Genomic DNA, 27,413 nt, shown 5'->3' with positions numbered 1-27,413 from the left:
TTTTTTGCTTTTGATCTCTATTCTGTTACATCTCCTGGAAAGTCCATGTCTACAAGTGTGCATACATCCAGTGCGGACTAGATCAGCCTTTGATGTGATGACTACATCTGCTACCCTTGCAATCAGTCAGGTAAACAACTATTGAGGATTCATGAAGAGTGGTCTCTTCTGAGAGATATCAGCATTCATAAAATCCAAACTCAGTAAGAACCCAGATATGAAGAAAATGAAGTAAAAATTTTCCTTAATACCAAATGTGCATCAGGAACAAATTAAAACTTCAGAATAGCAACTTGCTATATACTGCCCAGTTTTAAGTGCTTTTAAAAGAAAATTCTGCCAATGCTCTGACAAGGAAAACTAAGCTAAAATCCTTCTGATTTAATAACTTGCTCTGAGGTTTAAAATCTACCTTTGGTTAAGCAAGACAGTAAAGCAAAACACAATTTTTTGGGCGCTGCATGTTTTGGATAAGGGACAAAATAGCTTACCTAAAAACCTCTTCATGCAACCTTGCAACACCCACCATCTTTTTACTGTGGCATTTTACAGGAATCTTTTTGAGATAGAAATCTTTTTACTCTCAAGTTTTCTTAATGAATACGGTATTTACTTCCCTGGCAGACACCAATATAATTCATTACTTTACAAGAAAGCCCTCTTTATTAAATGTTCCTACAGACCTCTTAATGCACAGTATCCATTGCCTAATATGTAAGTATGATCTGTAGCACTAATCTTGTTACATAAACTGCCGCTGCATGGAACGCTCCAAAAATGACAATAATTTTATTGCTCTGCATACTCATTTTTTAATCTCTTCCCCATTTTCCACTGTGATGTCCACACTGGCAGCAACGCATCATTGTGCTTCAATACTTTGGGCCACATGACTGCTGTGCAGTTATCAGATACATAATAAAAAGTCCACAGTTGGGTGTGTTTTAGTGGGATTGTGATTAAAGTGATAGTAAACTGTTTTTCTTGCCTTTAATCTCCCCACCTCCCCGCTGCCCTCCCTTACAAGCTGAAATATCCACCATGGTGCACTATCCAGCCATTCAGATCAGAACATATGATACCTTAAATCAGAACTATTAAATTCCAGAAACTGGGGAGATGATATCAATTGATAGGTTCACAACTTCTAAATTCTCCCACTGTGGGATTTTGGCTGCTGCTTCAAAGAGTCTGCGTTTATGCTTTTTCAAATATATATTTCTGAATATGAATTCTATGTTGTCGGAACACGAGATGAAGGGCAAAGACCAATGACGTAGCACGCTACCCCAGTTGAAAAGAGGAAAACAAGAGATTAGGCAAATCTGGAAGCAGTTATAAAATGATGTCCAGTCTGGGCTTTTAAGAGCACATGGATTATAAAAGGAACCAGGTAATGAGAAAGGAAAAGCTCAGCAGGTCCGGCAGCATCTGTGAAGAAAAAAATCAGACTTAATGTTTTGGGTCCGGTGACCCTTCCTCAGAACCGGACCTGAAACGTCAACTCTGATTTTTTTCTTCATAGATGCTGCTGGACCTGCTGAGCTTTTACAACAACTTCTGTTTTTGTTCCTGATTTACAGCATCCGCAGTTCTTTCAGTTTTTATTTAATGAGAAAGGAAATGTGCTAAATTGTTGCTAAGTGGTGCATTATGGACTAAAGGGCGTGCACTCAGTTTTAAACTGCAAAATGAGGGTGGAGTAAGGTGGGGTTGGGGAGGATGGTGCTCATAAAGTAGGATGATATTTTGCATAAATGAGATGGGAAAGTGCAAAGAAGCATGAGCAAGAACATTATCAATGAGACAGAGTGAGGCAGCCAAGAGAGCTCATGGCAGAGAAAGACACATTGGAGACCAATGGTGAGAGGAGGATTCAGCTGACAGGATTCTGTTATCCTACCTTGGGGTGGCCAGGGATGTTAAAAGACCCTCCTGTGGATAATCTTTTCTGACATCAGCTTCATAGAATTTAAAAATGATTTAGGGGAAAATAAGTGTGGCATGAAAGAAAAAAAAACAAGGATTTGGATAGCTTTAGTAATGGAGGAGATGTAGGAGCTTTATTTAAGGTCAGAGGAGGTAATGAGGACAAGAATACTGAATGGTGAGAAAGAACTGAAGGTGAGACCATTAAAGTTAATGAGACGTAGCTGTTAAGCTGCAAAAAACAAAAGTAAAGTGTGCAGAAGAACTGAAACTAAATTTTCATTGATCCACTGAAGATGGGTGAATGGAACTAATTTAGCCATTACAGTGCACGTAAACCTATCATCTGAAGGACACTGATGCCTGTTGAGTAGAAATATCAACAAAAGTCTGGCTGCAGAATATGTGGAAAATGCTATTAATTACATAAAGGAGGAATACTGTGGGTTAGAGAAGAGGCTACAGAGCTAAATCTGTACAGATAGAATAACTTTAGAGCAAATTAGACAGTCATGAACATTACTTTGGTAGGCGGTAATAACTTTTTTAGAAGGGTGGAGCCAGAACATATGAAATGTTTTGGAGTTGCTCATAACAATTGATGATGCACCAAAGCAATCAATAAGAGTTCTAAATGGACATCACATATCAGTGGTGAATGAACCATATAAAGGTATCTAAGTTTCCAATTGTGGATTTGGTCAGATCTTTTAATTTAATGTACAGTTTGTGAGTTACAGCAGATATCCACTCATTTGGAGATTACTAGGTATAGAAAGGCAATCAAACAAATTAGAAAAGAGTGAAGATATTTTTCTAGGAAGTAAATTTCTAAACAGAAAAATAAGTTATGAAATAGTAAATACATTGACTTTGAAGGCATTTTTCTTGATGGGAGGGATTAGAGATCCTTTTGGAGTTCAGACAGCAGAGGAACTGACAGAGTAGGGATAATTACAACTCTCTCACAACAATTGAACAGGTAAAGAATTGGAAGTGTGATCTTTAATGCATTCAACAAGAAAAGTCTGAAGAGAAAAGTGGACCATAAAAAGTGCCTATGTGGCTGGTGAAGCACAAACAATGATTTCAAAAGAAAGTGGAATGGGCGACTGGGATTGAACAGGGGTGTGAGACTGACAAGACTGGCGCCATGGAGAGCTTGATGGGCTTAATGACCTCTTTCTGTGCTATAAATGCTCTATGATTCTATGAGGGTCGACTTTTTCTTTAGCAGGGTTTAGCAATTATCAAGGTGACAAAAGAAGTGGAAAGTTAGATACTTAGAAATTGGCAAGGAATATGATGAAATAACAGACAAGATGCAGGAAGAGACAGGCTGATACAGCTTTTCAATAAAATTATATCTAGGGGTAGAATTACCAAATTTGGCAGAAGAGTGAAGTATGAAAACTTTAGATCAGCTGCAATAGTGTCAGTTACTTTACTTATGCTGACAGAACCAATAAGCGTAAAAGCTACAATAGGACTAGGTAAAATAATCTTCAAGACTGTTTAAGTTAGTTCATTTATGCTCTCAAATAAATAAGTAACTGATTTGTTGCTGGATTTCTGAAAGAGGTAAATATAAAAACACGATCAGAATAGTCTCATGAGACAAATACATTTTAAGAGTTAGTGCTGAACAAAACAAAGATCTTGTATTTATATTGTGTTCTCATGACTTTAGAACGTACAGCTAATGAGGTGCTTTGATTTGTGATTATTGTTGAAATATAGGGAAATGTAATACCCAGTTTGTACACAGTAAAGTCCTACAAACAGCAACCAGGTACACACCAGATAATCTGTTCTTCTCAGTGCTGTTGATTGAGGGATAAATTGGAGGATTCCCCTGCTTTTCATTTAATTGTGTCATAAGATATTTGGCATCCACCTGAAATATAAATGGGGACTTCAGTTTAATGACTCATCCAAAAAACCGCACTTCCAATTGTGGTGCTTTCTTTCAGCATTCCAGTGAAGAATCATCCTGGATTATTATGTATTTGTGTTTATTTATGAAGATGAGAAAAAGGTTCTGGAGTTTAGCTGAAACACCAGTCTGATTTGGTTAGGCTGATAAGTTACTCATGGTCATGGAGCAAAACAACTCAAAATTAGTGGAAACATTGCTGATGACGAACACCTAGTGACTGCAGGATAGGGAAAGATAGATAAATTTTGATTGACAAGTGCTTGAAAATTACAGATCTATCAAGTTTAAGATAGGAATAGACAAATTTAGCATGATGGAGGCAGGAAAGTTTGACCACAAAAATTTAAAATTCACTGATTCAAGGCAGTGGTGCAAAATGAACATAGTATCAACTCGACACAGCCAAAAAGTACCAGAGGAAAGGTCACAGGCAGGAAACATTAACTCTGCTTCTATCTCCCAGATGCTTCGAAACCTGCTGAGTACATCCAGCATTTTCAATTTTCATATCAGCTTTATTCACACTATCATTCTTGCCTCTGAGTCAGAAGCTTAGGTTTGAATTCCCAATCAGGATCCGGGGCATAATTGGCATTCAAACACATTCTGAAAATGCGCTACATTATCAGAGGCATTTTGCTTTAAATGAGTTGTGAAACTGAGGTCCTATTTGCTTGTTCGGGTGGATATTAAGGCTGTGACAGGAAGACATGAGGATTATCAATGTAGAGTGATTAGATCCAATGGGCAGAAGAACCCTCCTCATGTTAGCCTATCACAAAATAATCTGAGTACATAATAAGCTGTGTTTATATCCTTATTTACTAGAAACATGGCCTTTATCAACTTGAAATCTCGTCCCCTCCATACCATTGCTCTTCCACAATTCTTATACAGATTTCTCCCAAATTACAATTACATTTTTAACAAAAATGTGTCATCCCGGGCTTACTGCGATTGAACTCCATTCACTACACTTATTTTAATTCTATCATTATATCAATATGTTTTTTACAGCTTCCATTGCATTTCAGATTAATTTGCAATGTCTCCTTTTTAACAGCATTTTTATATTTGGACACCAGCATCTCTGGGCCCTGTTTCTAAATCATTGCTGCATTCTGTAGTGAACAGAATATGGAACAGAACATAACTGGACACTATTTTCCATTTCCAACCATTTTGACAAGTATCGGGGGAGATTTTGACAGTGTGAAGGAGGATTTGGCGAATCACAGAGCATGAGTGATAAGGTGCAAGTGAAGTAACAGTGAAGAAGCAGGAGGCCGCTTGCCAGATATCCAAGACATTCTTATTCAATTGAACAGCAAAAGGGCTCATCCCAAATGAAATCTGCCTGAATCAGAGCATTGCTACTGGAGCTAACCCATCTTATGGTATCCTTTTGAGAATATCCATGGCTATACATAATATGGTGGCAACTGTTGATCCTTGTGCCAAGATCTTGGTTAGGCCTCATTTGGATACAGTGGCTGGTTTTGCTTTCTCCACACGCTGGAATGTATTGAGTCTCTCAGAGGAGGATCACAAATTTAATTCTCAGTGATGAAAAACAATCTTGACCAAGCAGACAGAATAAAAGGGTCAGGACCCTACATTTCAGAGACAAGTGGAATTTGGAATAATTTGATTAAGGTTACATTTCAACTGACACATTTTTCCAATCAAATAGATTAGTGGGAGAATGGGTCGCAATTTTACATAGTACAAAGTCAGAACTCGATAGGATATCAGGAGCTGGTTCTCGGATCTCTGAAACAAGCAGCCATTTCATGTGGTGGGGGAATATTTACATAATTGCCTTAAGTCAGAACAGATTGGTTTCTGACTACCAGCCCTTGCCTTTTGCAAATGGTAAGCACTGCAGAAAATTCAGGACCGAAGTAACCTCCTGGACTAGATCCGGTTGCAACAATGTCCGAGAAGAACTTCCCAGCTTTCTTTTCTCCATAACTGGCTTGGAATTTTATCTGGTTTCTCAATTCTTCTAGGGAATCACATGGATCAGCAGGGCTGAAGAGTGTATGTTTTGCAATATACACAGTATTACAATTTGTGTAGGAAAGACTGGATGATACAGGGACTCTTTACCTAAACTTTATTGTACTTGTACTTATAAAAGGTTAGAAGTCACATGACACCAGGTTATAGTCCAACAGGTTTATTTGAAATCACAAGCTCTCAGAGCGCTGCTCCTTTGTCAGGTGAAGTGAAGGGAAGCACACAGGCACAGAATTTATAGGCAGTGAGATCAAAAGATAGTACAAATGGTGTGAGAGGAACATTGACAATGTTGTTACTTTGGTTAGATCCTCGGCATGTGACTTTTATACCTATCACGTTATTCCAGTCATTTAGTTTGTCTCCAGCATCACCTTATTTTTAATTTTTTGTAATTATCTCTCTGCCTCAGTTAATTGGATCATAGGTCATCTCTTCACTTGCTATTCAGCTGTTAACACTTTACTCACACCGTCAGACACTTTTGATCACCTGCAGAGACTTGTTATTCAGCCTGTTGACACTCCACTCATGCCATTTGTACTATCTTTTGATCTTTCTGTCTATAAATTCTGTGCCTGTGTGCTTCCATTCACTTCACTGATGAAGAAGCAGAGCTTCGAAAGCTTATGATTTCAAATAAACTAGTTGGATTATAATCTGGTGTCATGTGACTTCTACCTTGTCCACTCCAGCATCTCCACACGTTGTTTATATATGCATGCGGGGACGTTTCTTAGCACTGTAAGCTGCAATAGAGCATGGTGAGCTCCCAAAGTATAAGAACAATGAAATGCTGGAGGCCATTCAGCGCATATTGCCAGTACAACCTCTTTGAAAGAGCATGCTACTATGAAGACCAAAGGATCTGCAGCTGAGGCTTTAATGGTAAAGCTCTTACACACAATGGGATTATTCTAACATGAATACCAAAACTACTCTTATTGGGGCCTTGGATGCCAGCATCTTGTCAACTTTTCCATGACTTCTTAGTTTTGTGAGAGCATCTGTTTAGTTTGTGGTATTGAAAATTATCCATTGTCATAACAACAGTGAATCAGAAACTGTGCTGTGCTGGAACAACTTAAAGGGATCCTGATTCTCCAAGGGATTCTGGGGCCAGGTAGTTCATGTAAAATATGTGAATGGCCATGCATCTTGTTTGGATACATCTTGCCCACACGATAAAACGGAAGGGATGAGGAGATCGACTGATACGAAGATAATGAAATTTTGGAGTGTTCAAGATACTACAACTCAAGTCTCCAAGTCTCGTGGAGCCCACTGTGTCGCTTCAGCAACCACTCCTTTCTGATAGACAATGTGTTGAGGACAGAGGAGGCCCTTTCACGTTTTCCACTTCCTTTTACCAATGCCAGGATGGGAAGGCATGAATCAAATTTACACTCACGTGGGAAGTTGTCCAACAGGCACAAATTCCAGCACCCTGGAGGACGGTCCCACATTCTGGTTTCACCAGGCACTGCCTGCAATATTTTGACTTCTGGAACAGCCTAGGATCATGTGCTCTATTTCAATTTATTATCATATCCAGAGGTCACACTGAACAATAATCTATATCTTAAGTAGAGATCAATGTGCAATAGCTTACAAAAGTGGTGATAAAGAGTTAAATAAAACTAAACATTACTACCCTAATTTTATCGTTGTATGTATAAACAATTCTAAGGATGTTGTGGGGTGGATTTTGACTTATTTAAGCTTCAGGTGCACTATTAGGATATTACACAAGCAACCTACATCAGCTATACACTGCATTAAAATCAAATGGGACTCCATCTATTCTGTTCCAACAATGAGATGCTACCCTCTTTCTAAAAGCTACTTTGCACATCTGACACATAAATACTTATTTTCCTATAGACTCACTCGTTCCTGCAAACTATAATTTCATATTAATTGAGATGTTCCATATTATTGACTTAGGTTAGCTTGAATTAGAGGAGGTAATCTACTAGTGCAGGTAAAAGAGCATTTATTTTAACTACTATACTACTTGGTGTCCTTAGTAATTAATGTGCTTCACATGATCTAAATGCAACTGTTAATGCTGCAATGGAAATCGAGCAGAATGTAAGGACCCCTAAATCATACCACCAGCCTCTCCCAAATGAGCTGAGTGTAGTGACTCATTTACTAAGTAAAAGCAAAAAATTCTGCATAAATACAGGAAACATTCCAGTATTTGTGAAGTGAACAAAGCAGTGTTGATATTTTAGGTGTTTACCCTTCATCAGATCTCACACAGGAACTAAGGCTGAAATTTCGTAAAGGATTCTTTTTCAGAATTTGCAGATGGAAGAGGGAAATTTTAAGTGAATAAAATACAGGCTGACAGTCAGGTAGTTTCCCTACAATTTGCTTTGACCCCCTCAAAGCTCCTTTGACAGTACATTACAAATCCACAACCTCTATTATCTAGAATGGCAATGACAGCAAATGTGTGGGAGCACCACGAGCTGCAAGTTCCCCTTTAAGTCACACACCACCCTGACTCGGATCTACGTTGACATGATTTCACTGTCATAGGGTCAAAAGCCTCCCCTCCTAAAAGTACTTTGGATGTGCCGGCATCCCATGGACTGCAATGGCACTAGGTGACAGCTCACCGCTACTTCTCAGGGCAATTAGGGAAAGGCAATAAATACTGGCCATGTCAGTGAAGTTCACATTCCAAAAAGCAAACAAACAAAATAAGGTCTTGGGGCTACTTAGCAATTATGTTAATCAGGCTTAAATTTGTCAGGTCTCAGCTGAAATATAAGATGATTTACCATCTTATAGAAATAATGTTTTAACTCAAGCGTAGGAAAAAATTACACTGTTTTACCCACTCAAAACAATGATCATGTTTGTTTACTCAAAAGCACAAGGTTAAATTAGGGAACAGTTGAGAAGACCAGAGTTAGCTTTCTTGGCTGTAGCAGGGTTCATGACAGTGAGCAGCTTGTGCAAAAATAACAATTGCAATTGCTTAGCTCCAGTAAAAGAACAAGACGTCGCATGTTGTTTTATAATTGAAGATCATTCGCAAATGGGGACTGAGGTTCAGTGAGGCGGCCAAATTTGTTGTTTAAAGAGGACGCTTTAAAGAAGATTTTGAAAATGGGCAGAGACACAGGAAGGTGAAACAGCTTGGGGAGCTCCACTGTGTGAGAGCAAGGCTGTATAAAACTTGTTTTAATAAACACAGAATCAAAGGAAGCAGAACACATTGTATACCTGTGTTGAAACAGTAAGGGTGACACAAGCAAGTATATGGAACTTGATTTACACAAAAAGGTGGCAATTCGCTGATGAAAAAGCTGCTGAAGTCACAGCATTAGAGGATGGGAAGTTGTTGGAGGTTGACTGCAATCTGTGGGATAACAATTGGAATTTTATGTGCAATAGAATGAGGGTGACAAGTTCTGAATGAGTTGGATTTTAAAACAAATATATTCTTTCATGGACTGCACGCATTACTGATGAGGTCAGCATTTATTTCCCATCCCTAATTGCCCTTGAGAGGATAATCATGAACAGCTGTTTTGACCCTCTTTAGTGCATCAGATGCAGTCACACCCAACCTGTTAGGACGGGAGTCACAGAATTATTATCTAGCGAAAGTGAAAGAACAGTGACATACTTCCAAGTCAGGATGGTGTGTGGTATGGAGGACGAAGCAGGTGATGATGTCCCCATGTGTCTTTTGCTTCTATTCTTTTGGCTGGTAGAATTTGTATGTTTGGATGCTGCTATAAAAGAAACCTTAATGAGTTGCAGCAATGCATCTTGTTGATGGTCAATATTGCTCCCACACTGCACCAGTGGTGGAGGTAGTGAACTGTTAAGCTGATGGATGGGGGTCTTGGATGATGTTCAGCATTGCACTCAACCAGGCAAGTGGAGAATATTTATCATTACGCTTCTGACTTATGGCTTGTAGACAGGATTGCAGAAGTCAGAAATTGACTTACTCACTACAGAAATTCCAACCTCTGATCTGCTCATATACAGGCAGTTCCAGGTTACAAGTGGGTTTGGTTCCTGAGTTTGTTCACAAGTCAATTTGTACAGAAGTTGTGACACAATGTAGGACAATATAAAGCACGCCTTCCTAAGTACAGGAAATGTTCATTTAAAATTATATATTTAAAATTACACCACTATATGGGATCATGTTCATAGGTCAGATGTTTGTAAACCCCCTATATATACACATATATTTATATGGGCTGTCCAGTTAAATTAGGGTTTTGTGGAGAGTACAACTGGGAAAGCCAGTGGTAAAACTGAGCCTGAAAGTGCTAAAAATATGGATAAGACTTTCAACACGAGTGGAGAGCATGCAACAAACTAGAGGCTGTAATAAGCACTCTTGCTAATGATTGAGAATGGGAATTTAAGTAAGTCACCCTGGTTTTCATCAATGGACAGTGCTTGAGTTCTGATCCAGTCTGGGGGCATGAAATTTGAGGGTTACAGTCCAAGTACCTCCAGCAGAAAACAAATTTAGGATGGCTTTATTCTTGCCACTGTCAAGCTGCAAAACAAAAGTTGGATCATCAGAACTTCACTTTGGGCAAGGTGTTTGACAACGTTAGAACTCGTCAAATCGAGGGTATTAATGGAGAGCAATGGCTGGAAACCTGAGAAAATTGAAAGTGAATGCAAGGAGGAATGTCAACTTAAAAATTACATAATGAAAATTAACTCAAAAAGCTGTATATTTGTATGAAAATTAAAAATAAACTTAAAATAAAAGAAAACTGAATTCAAATAAAAATCTCTGCCAAACCAGAAACATGTCAGTTCCTAAAATTTACAAATCCTATTGGACATCACTATTTTAGGATTGTTACTCCAAATATTTACATTAATGGAAATACCTTCTGAAGCAGACACAAACATAAAAAAAATAGCTGTACTATTCATATTCACCTTTTTGGAAAAGATTAAGTGGCAACTGTGAATAAAGCCCATTTCACAAAGTCTGCTGATTTTTATCTTAAATATGCAAAATGACTGAGATCCCTATTATTTACATGCTGAACCAAATGAATGAACATTAACAGCTCTACTACCTTACTACCGGGGAAGAACCATTTCAAGGAATGCAAATCAAGGAAAATTGAGCACTTGAAATGATATATGTGGCACAGCTATGGTGTATCAGGAAAGACAAATAATGTAGCCAATTGAAAGTGTCCTCGTATCACTAGAAGAACGATTCAGGAACGTGCTGAACTACGATAGGGCATGTCATTATAAACTCGGTGAGAAGAAAAATTTAAAAGTCACATATCACTAATAGTTAAGCTCAATTTACATGTTGTAAAATGATTTCTTTTTATATCGATGAGTTGCAATTTCAAGTATCCATTACAGGGTTGCTGATGCATGAATAGTTTGGCATATACAGTATCTGGCACTTCTACAATGAGAGAAGGGCTAATAGCATGTTAGTAACCTTTGCTGAACAGCATCCCTTTGAAAAAAAATCCCAGTCTATGGATTAAAATTTACAACGTATTACGACTGACAGGAAGAAAAGCCTTCAAGATGAACAAATTACTTTCTTTTTAACTGTTACCTCTGCAATACAAGCTCCAATTACAAAAAACTATATTGCAAGAATTATCAAAATGCTGGCCTTTGTGGTAGGAAGCAACTTTACTGAGTTTCTTTTTTACAGACAGATCTCTGGACTCTGAATATTTATTACTAATGTCTGCATAAACCATTCAACTACGTACAGATTTGAGTTGATAACTGTATTTCTGTTTACATAACTGATCGCATTTTTTTCACAGAATTTGCAATTGTTTTGTATTGAAGTGCAACATGTAATTTTTTTCTTGCTCTTACAGCCCATCAAAGATAAAAATGCATCTATCTCACAGTGCTGATATTAAAGCAGCACAGGATTAGTGTGATTCAAATCAAGACCATGTAAACAGCCCGATTCAAATCCCTCGCTGGCTTCTGCCCCCTTGTACAACACAGGAGTATGCATTGACATGAATGTGATACAGTCTAGAGTACCTCCTGTCATGGTGCCATGCAAGTGGAGTGCCAGGATTGAATTTAGCTTTGATCAATAGATCCATACAGGACTCAATCAACAATGTAAATGTGCTATATGATTTTTTTTTGAAAAGCCTGCTTATTTTGTTGAACATTGAAGAATATTTTATGTAAGCAGAACAAAGGAGTTGTATTGTAATCTGCTTCGATGCAAAGATGATAGAGTGACAAACATTGGTAAAAATTTTGACTGGCTACTTTAAGAAAAAGTCCCTTGATACAGAATCAATTATTTCCTAATATTTCTTAGCACTTATATATGAGAGATGTTTATAATATGATCTTAACTTTTCATTTGCTATTACTTTGCAGAACCACGCATGGCTGGAATCAGGAATTTTTGGGTTGTGGTTTGAAATCCTGAAATAAAAAAAAACCTGCATAATGCATTGTTTTTCTGCTACAGAAAGGAATTCATTTTGACAGCGTTGTATTTTTCTTTACAGAATGTTAAATTGTTTTATTTTAGCACAAATGTTCACTGCTAACATGTTGATTTTTCTAAACTAAAAATCTGTAAACAGTATTCTCATAAAGGAGGGAAAAGCGAAGGGGAAGAATATTTAGCACAGGGAGCTCTAAAGTGGGTAAAGTAGATGGAGGCCCAACACGCTGGCAAATGGCTATTAAATAAAACAAATATTAAACATGAAGTCTTTCTGAAATGTGACAGATCTAAATTATGTAGTTAGGTCTACATTTCACATGCAACAAGGTTAATTGGTCACAGGGAAGTGATAGGAAAATTACATATCTTATTATGAATTCTACAGTAAAATAATAGGTAGAGAATGAGTTAAAAAGACCTAGTAATAAAAAGATCTCCAGTACTCTTGGAAGATATTTGTGATTCTTGAATGGTGCAGGTAGACAGCAAGTATTCCAAAATGGTGCTGAATATCTGATTAAATAATAACTATCTGTACATTTATGCTAGAAATTGAAAGGTCAGCAATTCTTTTGCACCTCTACAAATTGCTTTACACATCCCGAATTTCTTGGTAGAGTATGGCCTTTATCCACTGTTAGTTATATATTAACTTGCACAATATTATGATGGCAGATTTGAGGTGCTTAACCTCCGCGTTGACAGTGCCTTTTGTGACACTCCCTCCTACACTTTAGAACCCCTCTGTGCTAGCTGAGCAATTCTAGCTCCAACACACAGAAAAGTGTATGAGCATAATTACTGAAATGCTCTATGTCAAAACGACTGTTTTCTAGCCAACGACACATGTTCCAGAAACTTCTTTCACTTGAAGTATCTTCTGAGAACTGGTCATGGTCAAGAGTACCTGATCATTTATAAAATGCTTTAGTAAATCATAGCTATTTTGGTCTGCTGTAGAAATCAATTATAGCTTTATGCCACCTTTAGTCTCTATTTTATCAAATCATCAGCTGAAGGTACTGTAACTGAAAACTTGACATAACAGAAATGCAGGACGTTGCAAACTACTGGAGCAACAAAGTCATATTTTAGAAATTTCACCTTATTTTACAACTAAATGTTTAGAAAAGAAATAGCACAGAGGGACTGAAAAGCAGTAATTCACTCTCTGTATTCGGCAGACATTCATTAACCACTCAAACTTCTCTCATATGATTTATGTCATCAGAACCTCCAAGTTAAATTATAGCCATTAGCTTCCTGTCTGGTATTTATTATTCGTCATTCTGAGTGCTATCAAAAAATATTAGGGCATTTTCACCCTCGCAAAAGTACTTTTTTAATACCGCGATCTTAAGTTCATATATTTCACACAAACTACTAGGAATTAACACATTTTTAAAAAAATTTTACAATTTTCTATTCCCTCAACATTAATAAAATGAAAAATAATGGATTTTGGTTTGTATAGTAACACAAATATTCAACACAACTAATAACTGCCATCTCACACATATCACTGTTATAGCAACTACAATTCATTAACACAAACATATATGTTCCAATACTGCTTCAAATGTCATTTCCATGACAATATATTACTAGATGCATGCACGGTAATTAAATAAACTAAGCAACCAATCTAAAAAGATAGTTAAAATAAATATCAATGCATCACAAATTCTGGTGCTGCCGGTCCTTAAAGGTTCATGTCAACAAAAACCCACCAAAAATATTTTATTGTGTAGTATAATAAGCAATACAGTTAAAATTATTTTGATGGTATTTTTAAAAAATATATATATTTATGGTTTTGCTTACACTGGCTACACTGTGGTACATTTCTCTTTCATCCATCTATGAACGCTTCTGCCAAAATCTCTTGGCGACAAAATAAAAATTAGTTTGTTCTGTCTTATTTACAAACAGTCATTAAATAAGTAAAATGCCAAAGTTTCTGGCATTCCAGTGCACAATCACATTTGCAAGGCACTAACTTGCAATTCCTACCCATGTTGTTAATATTTAAGGTACAGATTAACCCTGCTACATGTAATGGATTAATGTGGACAAGGAAGTGGCTTGATCACAAAACACTTTATTTACCCAAACAGCTATTCTAATACAAACCGATTATGTTGAGAAAAAAAGATCTGTTTATTTCAGAACTTAACCTACAATTTGCTTAAATTCATTTAAATGCAAATCTGATTTTAAAAAATTAAACACTGTGAACATACAACATAGTATGTCAAGCAAATATTTAATGGGTACTTCAGGTGCTTACTAATTTTAAGGCACCAAAAGAAAGAACACTTCATTTAGCAGTCCATAAGAATCTTTTTGTTAACAAATTTGCATAATTCACATTTTTTTAAAATATAGAAACCACACTGAACATTTTCCAGAAGGCTGGAGCCAGTAGCAAATAACTGCTCAGCTTCAATAGGGCAAGAAAGGAACTAAAGTCTGTTACTTGGAGCCGAAATGCATCAAAATGTTTCCTTGCGCTACAGTTTTACTGAAAATTTGTGATGAAGCACTCTGTCTGTGGAATAAATTGTTTTTTTAACTCTTTATTGTGCCATAAATGCTGTGAAAAAAAAGGATGAATCACCGCAGACAGAACTCATGCTGTGAGACAGGAGGAGATAAATAGGGATTTCCCACAGAGTTTAACAATGCGGGAAAAATTCCAGATTGAATGTCAGATTCTTCCACAGTGGTCTTTGCAGCTCAAAAGGCTGCCAAGAAGAGGCTGAACAGAGGAGGGCACTCTCGCTATGCTAAACCCTATCACTGACCTGGCACATTCATTATGATCTATTCAGTGGCCCACATCTCAGGATCTGTAACATAGAACCACCTGTGGTACAGTGTGCAATAGCATTCTATTGGAACAGTTGCATTTTCTAAGTATTACAGCACTGCATTACTCGGACAGAACAATTAGCTCTTTGTATACAAAGTGCAGATGTGGGGAGGGCTAATACATTCCTAATATGATGTATTACTCTATACATGTTGAAACAGTAGTATGGACAATGCTGACATTTTCTTTGTATTGAAGTTAGTTTGCAACAAATTTCTTTTGGGGAATAAAAGTTTAAAATAAGTTGTTTCTGCAATTCTACCTTTGCCGATTTATGAATGAGGGTGGTATATACATAAATTGCTGAATGCGCTGGATATGAACTACTCGCAAGTATTATCGGAACACTGACTGGGTGGTCTTAAAGTCTCCAAAATGGTTGATTAAGAACCAGAGAACAATGGGAGATTAAATGAAGAAAACACAGAGCCTTTCTCAATGTGCCATTGTCCCATCAGTCGTAGTGCTGAGTTTAGTAGAAAACACCGTAACATTAAAAGATGAAGCTTTCCCACACAAAATTAAAATTCCGCTATTAAATGCAATTTTGCAGTAACGTGAACAAATGGTTTTGCGTCTGCACACAGAACTTGCTTGCTGGTTAGTGAAGCTAACAAGAATCTGACAATTACATTCTTCAGCTTTCAACCATATATTCTGGATCACTACCTCTTCACCTCCCCAAAAATATTATCTCCATTTATCAACTGCCACTCAAGATTTGTATGATTTTAATAGATGGCATGAAAGAAAAATTGTATGTAACATCATCACATGAAATGGTGATAAAGTAAAAATTGGATCTGTACCTGCCTGTTTGAGATGGTTTCTGTAAGGTCCTCCTCTAAAAGGCAGCAAATTCAATACAAATCAAGAGTATGATAGCGTTCGTGCTGTTTTGAAGGTTCCACCTCAGTGACGTCATGGACGAGAGCTGACACATCTGAGACAGCTACATATTCAACTTTTTCAATACTCTGAACCAAATCCCATTGTCCCCGTTTTACAGCTTTCACACCAAGTCATATATCTCGTCACTTTATTGTCATGTCAAGAAACTCAACATTTGCCAGCAAGCATGACTTATGGGGCACTCTTCATCCATGACGTCACTTCCAGGTCATGTGGTTATGTACCAGAGATTGTTCTATTGCCAGCAGGAAAATTAATAAATAAAACAAACAACTTTGGAACACTTGAAGACTCTTAATTCTAAAATGTCGAATAGGGCCCTGACAGGTACACAACATTCAGAATTAAAGATTTGCCAAACTGAACAGTTTTCCACTTTAAGAACATGAACACCAATACACCATGTAATTATTTTTTGATAAATGTTGATGGTTATAGCTTTGTTTCAGCCTATAACAAAACATCATTCTGTACTTGGAGGGTTAAGAAACTAGCCGAGCAAACTTTTCCCTACTTAATGACTGTAAACAATTCTCTTCATCTAGATGGGCATGTGATAAACTGTGGCATGTAACAAACTCACTGGGATCTCTGTTTAACACTCAAATTCAATGTTAACACTTAACAGAACAGTGGTAAGCTGTGCCGCCAAGGTCAACAGCACAGATGTACTAATTGTATTATGAGTTTGACATCTAGTGGCCACCTCTGGCAGGGCAAAGCAGGCAAAGGTTAAATCAGCAAGCTCTGTCAAAGCGCTTCTAACTACCCACCCTCAGGGATAACCCATCAGATGCTTGTTGGCACACCATGCAATCCCACCTTTTCAGTGAAGCCAAACAAAGGAAACTAATGTGTTACACTGGACAACAATGCAGTGCTAATAAAGAAAGGAAGCACAAAAGGTCAAAACAACCCCAGTATTTTTTTAAAAGCCATGAATAAATCCAGCCGCAAATTCCACCTATACTCATACCAAATCATTACTCCTCCCAATCCTGGAGCTGCACACCATTTTCTGCAGCTAAAAAGCTAAGTGTTTGTCAAACTGTTCTTTAATATTCACTATTATACAAACTAAACATTATTATATAAACTATTCTGATGTAAAATTACATTATTTCTATTTAGAAAAGTAAATAATATAACTTGCTTTTTACAATTCAGCCCTGTGCTTGTGAATATTTTGAAAATGCTGTCGTCCACATAAAATGTCCACCTCACAAGTAGTCTGGTTAACTTAAACTGTGATCAAAACACACCATTCTCTCAATGTCTGAACAGAAGTTATACTTTACAAACATGCTAAGGTAGCAGCAACCAAAAGAATTAATAAAAACAAATTACTCATAACAGCATCTGATTGAATGAAGGAGAAAGTAATAAGTTATGCTAAATATGGTTGCAGATGCCACTGTCATACTACTAGAACTAATTATTATTTAAATATTTTCTCATTTATTAAAAACTGCAAAAAAGCCTTTGTCATTAGAGAGGCTTTATACATTTTTCCAAAGAGATTGAAAATTTTTAATGCAAAATGTATTCGTAAAAACAATAATATGCAGCTCCTTTATATCATGCAACTGCCAGCTTGGCAGCTGGAAAACATATGTTATCTTCTTAAGTTATCTATATCAAAACCATTTTGTGATCAGTAGCTTCAGACAACAATGAATGTTATATACACAAGCTTCCTCTATCAAGCTAAGTTCCCTCAAAAAGTGAGTGTTATTTACATCTACAGTTGATCTAAACCATTTTTTGTGATTGTGTTAAGTAAATTTTGATTAACAAAAGAACTACAAAACATGTCTTTACCTCAGACAAAAAAATATTCTAACTGCAATATTTCACTTCCTTGACCTATAACTTCTACATTTTCGCCCCCATAAATTCTACAGAATGTTGTAAAAAGCCGCAATATAATTGCTTTAGCAAAGATTAAAGTTCTTTCATGAAATAATTAATTTGAAATTTGTGATCAAGAAAAGAGGGCAATCAAATGATTAGTACAATATTTCACCTTATTCTTGGCTGTATGAAAATTACATTGCCTTAAAAGACAATAGCATATAGGCATACATTTAAAAGTGCAACATGCTGAAACAAATACAGTGCTCTAACAGAACTGATAGTATCAAGTGCCAATGAGTTTTTTAGAAAGCTAAAGACCAAACATGCCCACCCTACCCACCTAATTATATAAAATGACTTATGTTCATAATAGTGGAACTGAAGTTTTTATCTGAAGGTGCAATTAAACTGGTAAGCTTATTAAAAAATAAACTAGTTTTAATTTATATATCATTTTGCCTTTGAAACAAGAAAATACTTCTTTAGGAGCTAACAAAGTGAGAGATCTGCAAACACCATTGCTTTTCATGGATAACATGGCACTCTTGTACAAATTTACCACAGTGCATTACATAAAATAAATGATGGGTCATCGTCCTTTATTGAAACAAATTGCTGTACTAACCATACCATCATCTGTCACAATTTAAAATTAAACAGTCCTTTGGTACTATCTTAGGTAATGACAAGTTTAAATTTCTGTTGATTTTCATTAATCAATTGTTAATCTGACAGAAAAAGCAACGCACAAGGTAGTTCTAGCTGAATGTATAAATTCACTTAATGCTGTTGCAAATTCAACTTGCTATCAGTGAACGGTTTTAATTTACCAGAGCAGCAAGTGACAGAAACAGAAATACAGTAATGTCCATTGATGGCTTTTACCAAGCCTATCAGCTATTGTACTAAATAGATTACTATCATTACAAATGACAGGTCATAATACTTCCCACAGAGCTATTTTTCTACAGTATTATCATTCAATTCTGCAAATATTAACACAAAACTGCACCCTGAGAGGAGTGTTTGTCTTTATTAAAGATAGTTTTTGAACCATAAATCATTGAGGAAACTCAGCCGAGCAATGTATCTGGATAGAAAATATTAGTGTATCAATGGCTTGAGAAACTTATTTATATTGAACTCTGTTTCTATTCTAATTTTAAGTTCCTCGTTTTGTAATCAATTCTTAAACTAAGATCTTTTCAACAAACAGCATTCTTAGAAAATCAAAAGAAACATGCTTAGTGTAATAAATCATGCAGGAATTATAAATCAGTGCAATAAAATTGATTATCTTTAATTCTGCAAGGTTACATATACTCAAAAACAATTCTTAGGGCGTTGGCACTAAGCAAATCAAATTCCAATCTAAACTTCACTATACTATTGCTTTTCTTTCTAGCATCTTTATATTGTTTCATCATAAGAATTATCGCAATGTTCATTCCAAAGTATTTAACAGTTCAAACCATGGAAAAATAATTTAATGACCCATTACTTCTACACTGAATTACCAAATGCAGGGAAAAAAGCTCAATTAAATAATAAAATGAAAAGTTGACTAATAATGATATTCATGGTAGTGGGGGAGTAAAAGCTCTCATTCATACCTCCAGCCCTGAACTCCAATCAGTTCCTCTGTTGACTTCCAGATTGAAGATGGTAAAATCTGATTAAACCACAATCCCAATCTGGACGTGTGAAAACTAATCTAAAACTCCCTAGCAACCAATTACAACGCCTCCTTAAAAACTTGTGAATGTGGACGGTACATGAGAAAAGTCACTTTTTTTTCCAGCAGTACTGTCGAAATGACACAAGTCTGGATTCCACAACTCAACGATTCTGGTGGAGCATGTTTTTACTCATGTCAGTCGAGCATGGAAGTTTGTGGGTAAATATTTAACTACTATTACGAAATCTTTCTTTTTAGCACAAGAATGCAGCAAAAAAAATGGATTGTTTCTGAGGACCTCTCTCCCATTTCGCAGTAAATCTTTAAAGACCTAAAATCGTTACATGGTTGCATTGGTGGCTTGTGAGAGCCAGTTTACAGCTATTCACAGATCACAATAATAATGCAAAAAAATTCCACACTGGGATGCAGTGTAGTCCTTTTGATTGTGAGGCTGTCTTTTTTTCCCCTGCAGAAATAAATCCATTCATCCGGCCATGTAGTCATTGAGGACGATACAAAACAAGCCAAGTGTGAGAAATTCTACGTGATGGAGTAAACAAAAAACATTTCCATGACAAAAAGATACTTTGCACTTAATCTACCTTACCATATGCAAACGTTTCTTTTAACCATTTTTTAAACAAAATATATTTTAAAATTGTCCTGTTGAAACCTGGCCTGGCAGAAAGCTTGACAAGATGAGAGCGGGCCGCCAAATTAAAAAAAATGTTAAAAGCAGCTCTACATGTATAATAATACATGTATTGAAAATGTGTAAAGTCACGTGAAGTTTTAACATGAAGACAAATGTTTATTGTGAGACATTGTAGCTGAATGGCCCTTCAGCGAAGGTTTCTCAACCACAAAATGTTTTATAGAGAGGAAGGTTCAAATGGACACGCACAAGTGGCTGAGAAACAAACCACTTTGCCACGACATTACATTTTTTTCACCTCACTTTCTGTCAGAATTATTTCCCTGCCTATGACAGGAAGTCTGCAGATACAGAATTTATAATCTTGATTTTTAAAAATAAATATTTACCAAACAGTGGCTAGTATGTGGAGAGGATGAACCCTTGACCACAATGCGGCTTTCTCCTCTCTTCACCTTCCCTCACACTGGACATGCAAACCCGCTTCGTCAAATTGATTCTCTATCTTTTAAGGAGGATGATTTCTCCCTCGCACGTTTTAAAACATGATAGAATATCGCAGGCAAAGAGGAAACGGTGCAGCTAGGAAATCGAATAAACAGGCCAGTCATGAAATCTGCACAGTTCTTTTCAACTTGTAAATCCTCTAGTAAAACAAAATGAACATTGTACTCCTCTGATATTTTAAATTTTTAAAAAAACTTGGGAATATTCGATTTATTTTTCGGTTTGACACCATGACAAGCTATATAATGTGACGCTGATTGGATTTAAGGTTATTCTTTCTCTCTTCTATGACAAGATTTTAAAAAAAAAAATCAATTTAGTTCGCGTCAGCTGGCCAGATTTAAAATTCGATGCTTTTCGTGAAAGAAATGTTGGGCTAGGAGTGCAGGAATGAAGTGAGAATTAAAGATGGCTGGCAGGTCAAGCTGGGAGCTGGCCGTCCTGCTTGTTTTATTGTAAATTCAACAACACACACACACACCAATCCCACACTGACCCTTCACCCAGCTCCTTCTCCTGCACCACTGGCCCTGCCTTAACCCTAAACTAAACCCCACAAATTAAACAAATGCAGTAGTATATCTTGTTTAACAACAGGAGAACTAAACTCCCCCACCACAGACACACACACACCAACCTCCTCTATAAACTTCAGCTAAAGTCAAGCAAGCTAGGATGTCCTTTGCTGATCACACACTTGTATTTTAACACGCGCACTCGCCTCTCTCGTCTATCAAAAACCTCAAAGTTACAAGATCCGCTATTATGCGAATTAATTATACAGAGTTTTTCTTTAAAAATAGGATTTACCAACCAGTACTGTGTGCGCTCACATCTGTTACTTAAAATACTCGCATAGAGGGTTTCTTAGAAACACGCAGCTGGGAAGGAGAGTAATAGTGCTGGAGTTGGGGGTGGGGGCTCTTGTTGGTAGTCGAGGGTTGTTATGTGTTTGGATGTGAATGTGTGTGTGTAGGTGTTCGGTTTCCGGGGTCCGAACCCCCGAGTCCACATCCCTCAGCAGCCCCGGTTACAGCTCTCATTGTAGGCACAGAGAGAGAGACAGAGCGATAGATAAAGGCAGAGTTATAACCCACCCCTTTTGCACATAGACCTCACGCACCTCTCTAAAAAAACAAGCATCTCAACTTTTAAGCAAATAAAAGGAGAGAAAATGATGCATCAGACGTAGAATATAAAGCACTGATCCAGCCGCATCACTTTCCAAAACTAGCCCAACACTCGCGAAACTACTGTCAGACGGCGCCGCTCACTCAGAAGCAGTCAGAAAACGTGTGACAAATGCTGCATTTTTCCCAGCGTAATAGCAAATATTGCATTTTCGGTGTGAAGTCCACATTAAAGAGGGGAGGGACGGGGAATGGAAGGGGGGCTTATGTGTGAAAACATTGCATAGAGTTTGCAAGTTACCACTAAAATCGGTTGCCAGCTCTTTTACAAACAAAACGAAAAAGATGTAGAGATAGTTTTAGGGGTAAAAAAAACCTTTTGCCTGAACATCATCACTACACACATCCACATCCTCTTAAGTGAAGTTGGTGGTGGTGGTGTGGTGGTGGTGGTGGTGGGGTGGGGGGGGGGGGGGAAGGGTAAGGGAGGTTGGCGGGAGGGGGGGGGGGGGGGGGGGGGGGGGGGGGGAGGAAGAATGGGGGTAGATTAAAAAAAAGAAAAAAATCACAACAGCGACAAATAATGAGAAAATTGTGTTCGTGGGGACGGGAGAAAGAGGAATTTAAAAGAAAATAAGACACACTTACAATTTTGCGAAACTATTGCCACTGCTTCCTCGTCCGACTTGAGATGCTGGGGCTTCGCTTGCTTGCGGCGCGACATGGTGGTGGTGGCAGATACATCAGCAACAAATAAAAAAATAATGTTTTTTTTCGCAAATACCCGAGTTGCAAAATTACGGAAATTAGCCGGGCAGGAGCGGCGCAAGTGCGCATGTCAGTATATAATTATGATTATCAATAATGCATTGCGATTAATCATCGCCACATCTGACAGACGATTGGCTCCTGGCCAGAGGGGGGAGACACTTTGGGATTTATTCAAATCAGAAACACGAAGCACAGACACACACACTGAGAGGGAGAGAGGGAACTCAGTCGCTGATCAATTACCGCCCAGCCCCTTGCATGGCAGCCGCCTGTCCTGTTTCCACACTGCTCCTCATGTGTGTGGGGTTGTGTGTCCCTGTTGAACGTCAGGGAATCCTCCTACACACCACCCACCCCCCACCAAATGTTGACATACTTTTCTCAGTCTCGCCCCTCTTTCTTTTTTTTCCCCTCACACCAACACCAGCAAAGCTCTCTCCCACCTTGTTCCCCCCCCTCCCCACCCCGTCTTCTCTTCTTGTGGAATCTCTCCTGCTTTTCCTCATATCATCTCTAAGCAATGTTTGTGTGTGTGTGTCTATATTTCTCTCTCCTTTTTGATATCGATGGTTGTTCTTCCAACCTCGTCCCTCCCACCTCCAAATAAATACACACACAGAACCACAACAAAGTTTGTTTTCCTCTCTCTGTCTTCTCCACCTCTCTCTCTGTCTCTGCTGTGTTGGGTGTACGTGTGTTCTCAAATTAAAAAAAAGGGGAAGAGACCAGAGTGCTAGCGAGAGGCCACCGTTAATACGAGGAGGTGATGTGCGAGTCACGTCTTCTAGTGCCTCCGGTCTCTAGTGCGCTCGGTGCTCGAAAACCGGTTTGCTTCAAAGAGGTTATAACGGGTCGAGTCGATGTCTTCCCTGGATGCCGAGTGTAACGGAACAAAATAAAAACAAAAAAAAAGCGACTAATTCCTCCCAGCAGCAACAGCAAAACAAAACCACACTATTAGTTTCTAGATAAAATAGCCAAATAACGATTACTATTAGTCCTTGGGAGAGTTGTCCGCTGGTTTGAAGGCAGCACTCACGGTTACTTTTTTTTCTCCCCCACCCCTCCGTAGAATTTGGAGGAGATTTGACGGTAAGAAGTGCCGGTGTTATGTGTAATGAGTGTCCTTGCCTGTCTCTCTCTCTCTGTGAGTGCGTTTAGAACTGGTGGCTGAGCCAACAAGTTGGAGCCTTTCTGCACAAGGCACCAACGCAACAAACACTACGACATGCCGCCGCTAGGATGTACCAGATAGTTACTTTCACTAAACTCTTCAGAACCATCAGCATCGCTCTTCTCTCTCTCTCTCTACACACACACACCACGTACTCATTTCCCCTTTATTTTCTCAGACTTCCGTCCAGTATCCACATTTTTGAAATTTTGCACCCCCTTCTCGTCTTTTTTAAATTTTTTTTCATCATTCAGAGAGAAATGCGAAACAAAATTTCAACCTTTTTCACGTGTTGGGCGCCTTGGCTGGGTGGGTGGAGAAAGGGAGAAAGGTTGGGTGGTGTGTACATGTGGGGACGGGGTGTTCTGGTTGTTGGGTCTGCTTTTGAGTTAGTACTGCTTCATCAGGAATACTTGTTTTGATTTTTCCCCTGCTTGTATACATTACAAGCTATTACAATACTATTATAACAATAAACACTTGTTGAACTTCACATTGACACTGAACCTAACGCGCGGACCACAGTAATGTACTCGCGTACAGACAGGATTGTATCTCGTTTAACAGAGCGTTTGCTGTCACCAAAGTGTATAATATTCAAGGAGATGGGGGTTTCTAACTTTGGTCATGTTATTGCATTGAATATGTGTTTAAAGAACTCTCTCTATACCAGGTCCTGCCTTAAAGTGCTTCGTTGAACACAAATTACAGAAACCCGAAAGAAATATTGGAAATAATTTAATGGATTCATATCCAAAGAAGCACAACGCACATTTTTTGTTCATTATTGTTTTTTTTTCTTGTTCTTAATAAAAATGCAATCTGATAATAAAGAGATGTTTACAGCGCTGGGATCGGAGGACAGTTAAGTGATTCGAAAAGTGGGGTAACTTGCGAACTCAACTGTTTAACCATGTGGTGCGCGGAATTAAGGCGGAATCATTTGAATATATGTTAAATAAATTCGAGCCGTTCGTTAACCTGAAACTAGAATCAGTGCTTTTTTATTCTACTCCCCTCCCCACCCCCTCGTTTTGGTCTGTGAAGACACAGTGGAAATTTGGTTAATAATCGCTGCTGGATAATGAAACGCACCTTATTTTACAAAGATTTAATTCACTCTAAGAGACAATTATTTTTAAGACGAAGAAACGTATCGAAATGTTAAGATCGACTTAGTCGCACCTTGCCATCAAAACTTAAATAAAACGAATTCACGGCATCAAGATGTTTATTTTCTGTTGGTAAAGACTCCTTTGCTTGCGAGAACGTTTCAAGTCATTTATTAAATCTTACATTAAGCTCATCGCTGAGATATTAATGCTAATCTCAAAGTATTCCGGTGGCTATTTCATTTCCAAATTACGGAAAGGTTTAGCTCCCTTGGGGATGGAGGGCGATTCAAGTCTGAGAATTTAACAAATCCTAGCGGAGTTACTCTAACTGAAACTTGAACAAGCCATGAAAAATCTTTCTAAATCAATTTCTTAATCTGGATGCAGTGTTCTAATACAAACAACGATACAGAAATCGCGTTTAAACTTCTTTATTATTGATACCGAGCGGCGGGCATTTAAAGGCAAGTTTGAAAATGGGCTTTGTTTTGCGTCGAAAGTCACAGGCGCTTAAAGATCTTTAAAGTTTCAAAAAAAAAACCGCAATGCCTTATATCTTCGAACTACATCTCCTTTCGACTTTCTCACGCGTCAGCGAAATAAGGTTGGGGAGGTATTGGACAGCTTAAATTATCAGCCACTGTACTTTGTTTCTCTGTACCCCCCTCACAAGACGACAAACTAATACTGCTTGGGTCAGTTAATGCTTACACGAGCTAAATCATACGCTGAGTGTTTTTTAAACTGATTTATATGAAAACGAAGGATCAATTTCAAAAGCTGGGTCAGGGCAGAATCGTCTGGTCAGCAACTGTCAATGCTCTCGGCATCTTCCGAAGATTTTTGTCCGCTCTTTGCACGCTGCAGCGATATGTTCTTGCGTCGCAACTTTATTTTTTTTGTGCGCGAACAGAGGTGTCAATCAGTTTCCAAATATTCGGATGACAGGCTATGTTTAATTCGGGTGGAAGGTTGGGGGGAGGTAAGGGTTGAAAAGAAATTCAGGTTTCTACAGGTCACATTCTCAGAGGAAGCTCCCGAAAGCCACAAGCGAATAGCATGTTTTTTTTTGTGTGTGTATGTGTGTGAAATATTAGCTAAGTAAGCGACAATTAATTACACATCTGTTCGCGCGTCCCCGTTGTATGGAGCAGGTATTAACATATCCGTATTACACATTGTTATTACACCGACAGATCTCTGATAGCACAGCTTGTCATTCACACAGCCAGAAATCACGATGATCTATCTTTCCATCAAATGGAAATCTCAGTTTGTTCCAACACTAAAAAAAAACAAACAGCCTGTCAAACATCAATTGTATTCATTTTTTTGGAGGGGTAGGGTGTTTGCTTATTGGGACTCCCCAAAGCTTCTCTTTCATTCCCCTACGAAAAGAACTATTGTTTGATTGATGTTTGTGGTCCCATCTAGAAGGTTATTATTAGCCAACCTTATAGAAACCCGCTCGGGAAGAGCGAGAGAGAGAGAAAAAAATCAGCTATTGATAATTGCAAGAACCATACAGCAGCTACTGTATCGATTGCCTTGTGCCATATTCCCCTGGTATAGGAGAGATAAGAGGACACACTATTTAGTAGAATATAATTTCTTTTGACCTATCTGCTTCGTACAGACTTATGATGAATAGCTGGAGAGGCTATAGTGCTTTATCAAGAGACTTACTCCTATTCTGTTTATGCCCCCCTCCAAAAACTCCACTATCCCAACATCATCAATATCACTACAAAGGCGCCAGAATAAAGATCTGCTCCAGATTAAAGTACTGCCTTATTATCTGACTAACTCCTCTCTATTGGCCGATGATCGGTGGGGGTTGTGGTGGGGGGTGGGGGTAGGGGAGAGAGGAAAAAAACTGTCATTTCAACTTTTTGCAAAAAAAAGCTTTTCAGATTCGCCTGTGTAAAACGAAGCACTTATCAAAGTTATTGATCAGTTCCTAAAACCATTTGAGTAAAGAGGCACCAGACACACACAAGAAGCCCTCGCCGTGCTGCTACAGTCTTGTTCTTTCCCGACCGGACTATTATTATTTTTTCTCTCCCTTACTTTAATCTGAAATGCTGGCTATTATACTAAACGAGTTTTAGTTTATTTCAACTTCGGGTTGGGAAGACGACCATTTATTATGTGTTAAGCAACAGCAAAAAAATCAAACGCACAATTTCTATGTGCATATGAAATATATAAATATCGAAATTCCGCCTTGTACTCACAGCGTTGGCTTTATTTTAGAAAGAAGATGCGTTATTCAATTTATTAACAATTAATTGATGATATGAAATCAGAAACGGGGCCATGCCTTAACAATCCCCAATGAAGCAAGAATGGCTGAGGACTATTTAAT

General features: G+C 38.0%; 1 protein-coding gene across 2 annotated transcripts in view; it reads right to left on the bottom strand.

Annotated features, from left to right (window-relative positions):
- Window positions 1–22,794, bottom strand: part of LOC109913077 (sal-like protein 3) — a 64,969-nt gene extending 42,175 nt beyond the window's left edge. For both annotated transcript variants that reach the window (XM_048596348.1, XM_048596349.1), the window contains exon 1: window positions 22,634–22,794. In XM_048596348.1, the coding sequence (XP_048452305.1) occupies window positions 22,634–22,709 (76 nt within the window). In that variant the 5' untranslated portion in view covers window positions 22,710–22,794. The remainder of the gene's footprint in view (window positions 1–22,633) is intronic.
- Between the last annotated feature and the right edge of the window lie 4,619 nt (window positions 22,795–27,413).

Source organism: Rhincodon typus, chromosome 4 (genome assembly GCF_021869965.1).
Source record: "Rhincodon typus isolate 14 chromosome 4, sRhiTyp1.1, whole genome shotgun sequence".
NCBI lineage: Eukaryota > Metazoa > Chordata > Chondrichthyes > Orectolobiformes > Rhincodontidae > Rhincodon > Rhincodon typus.
This window is presented reverse-complemented; position numbering and strand designations above follow the sequence as displayed.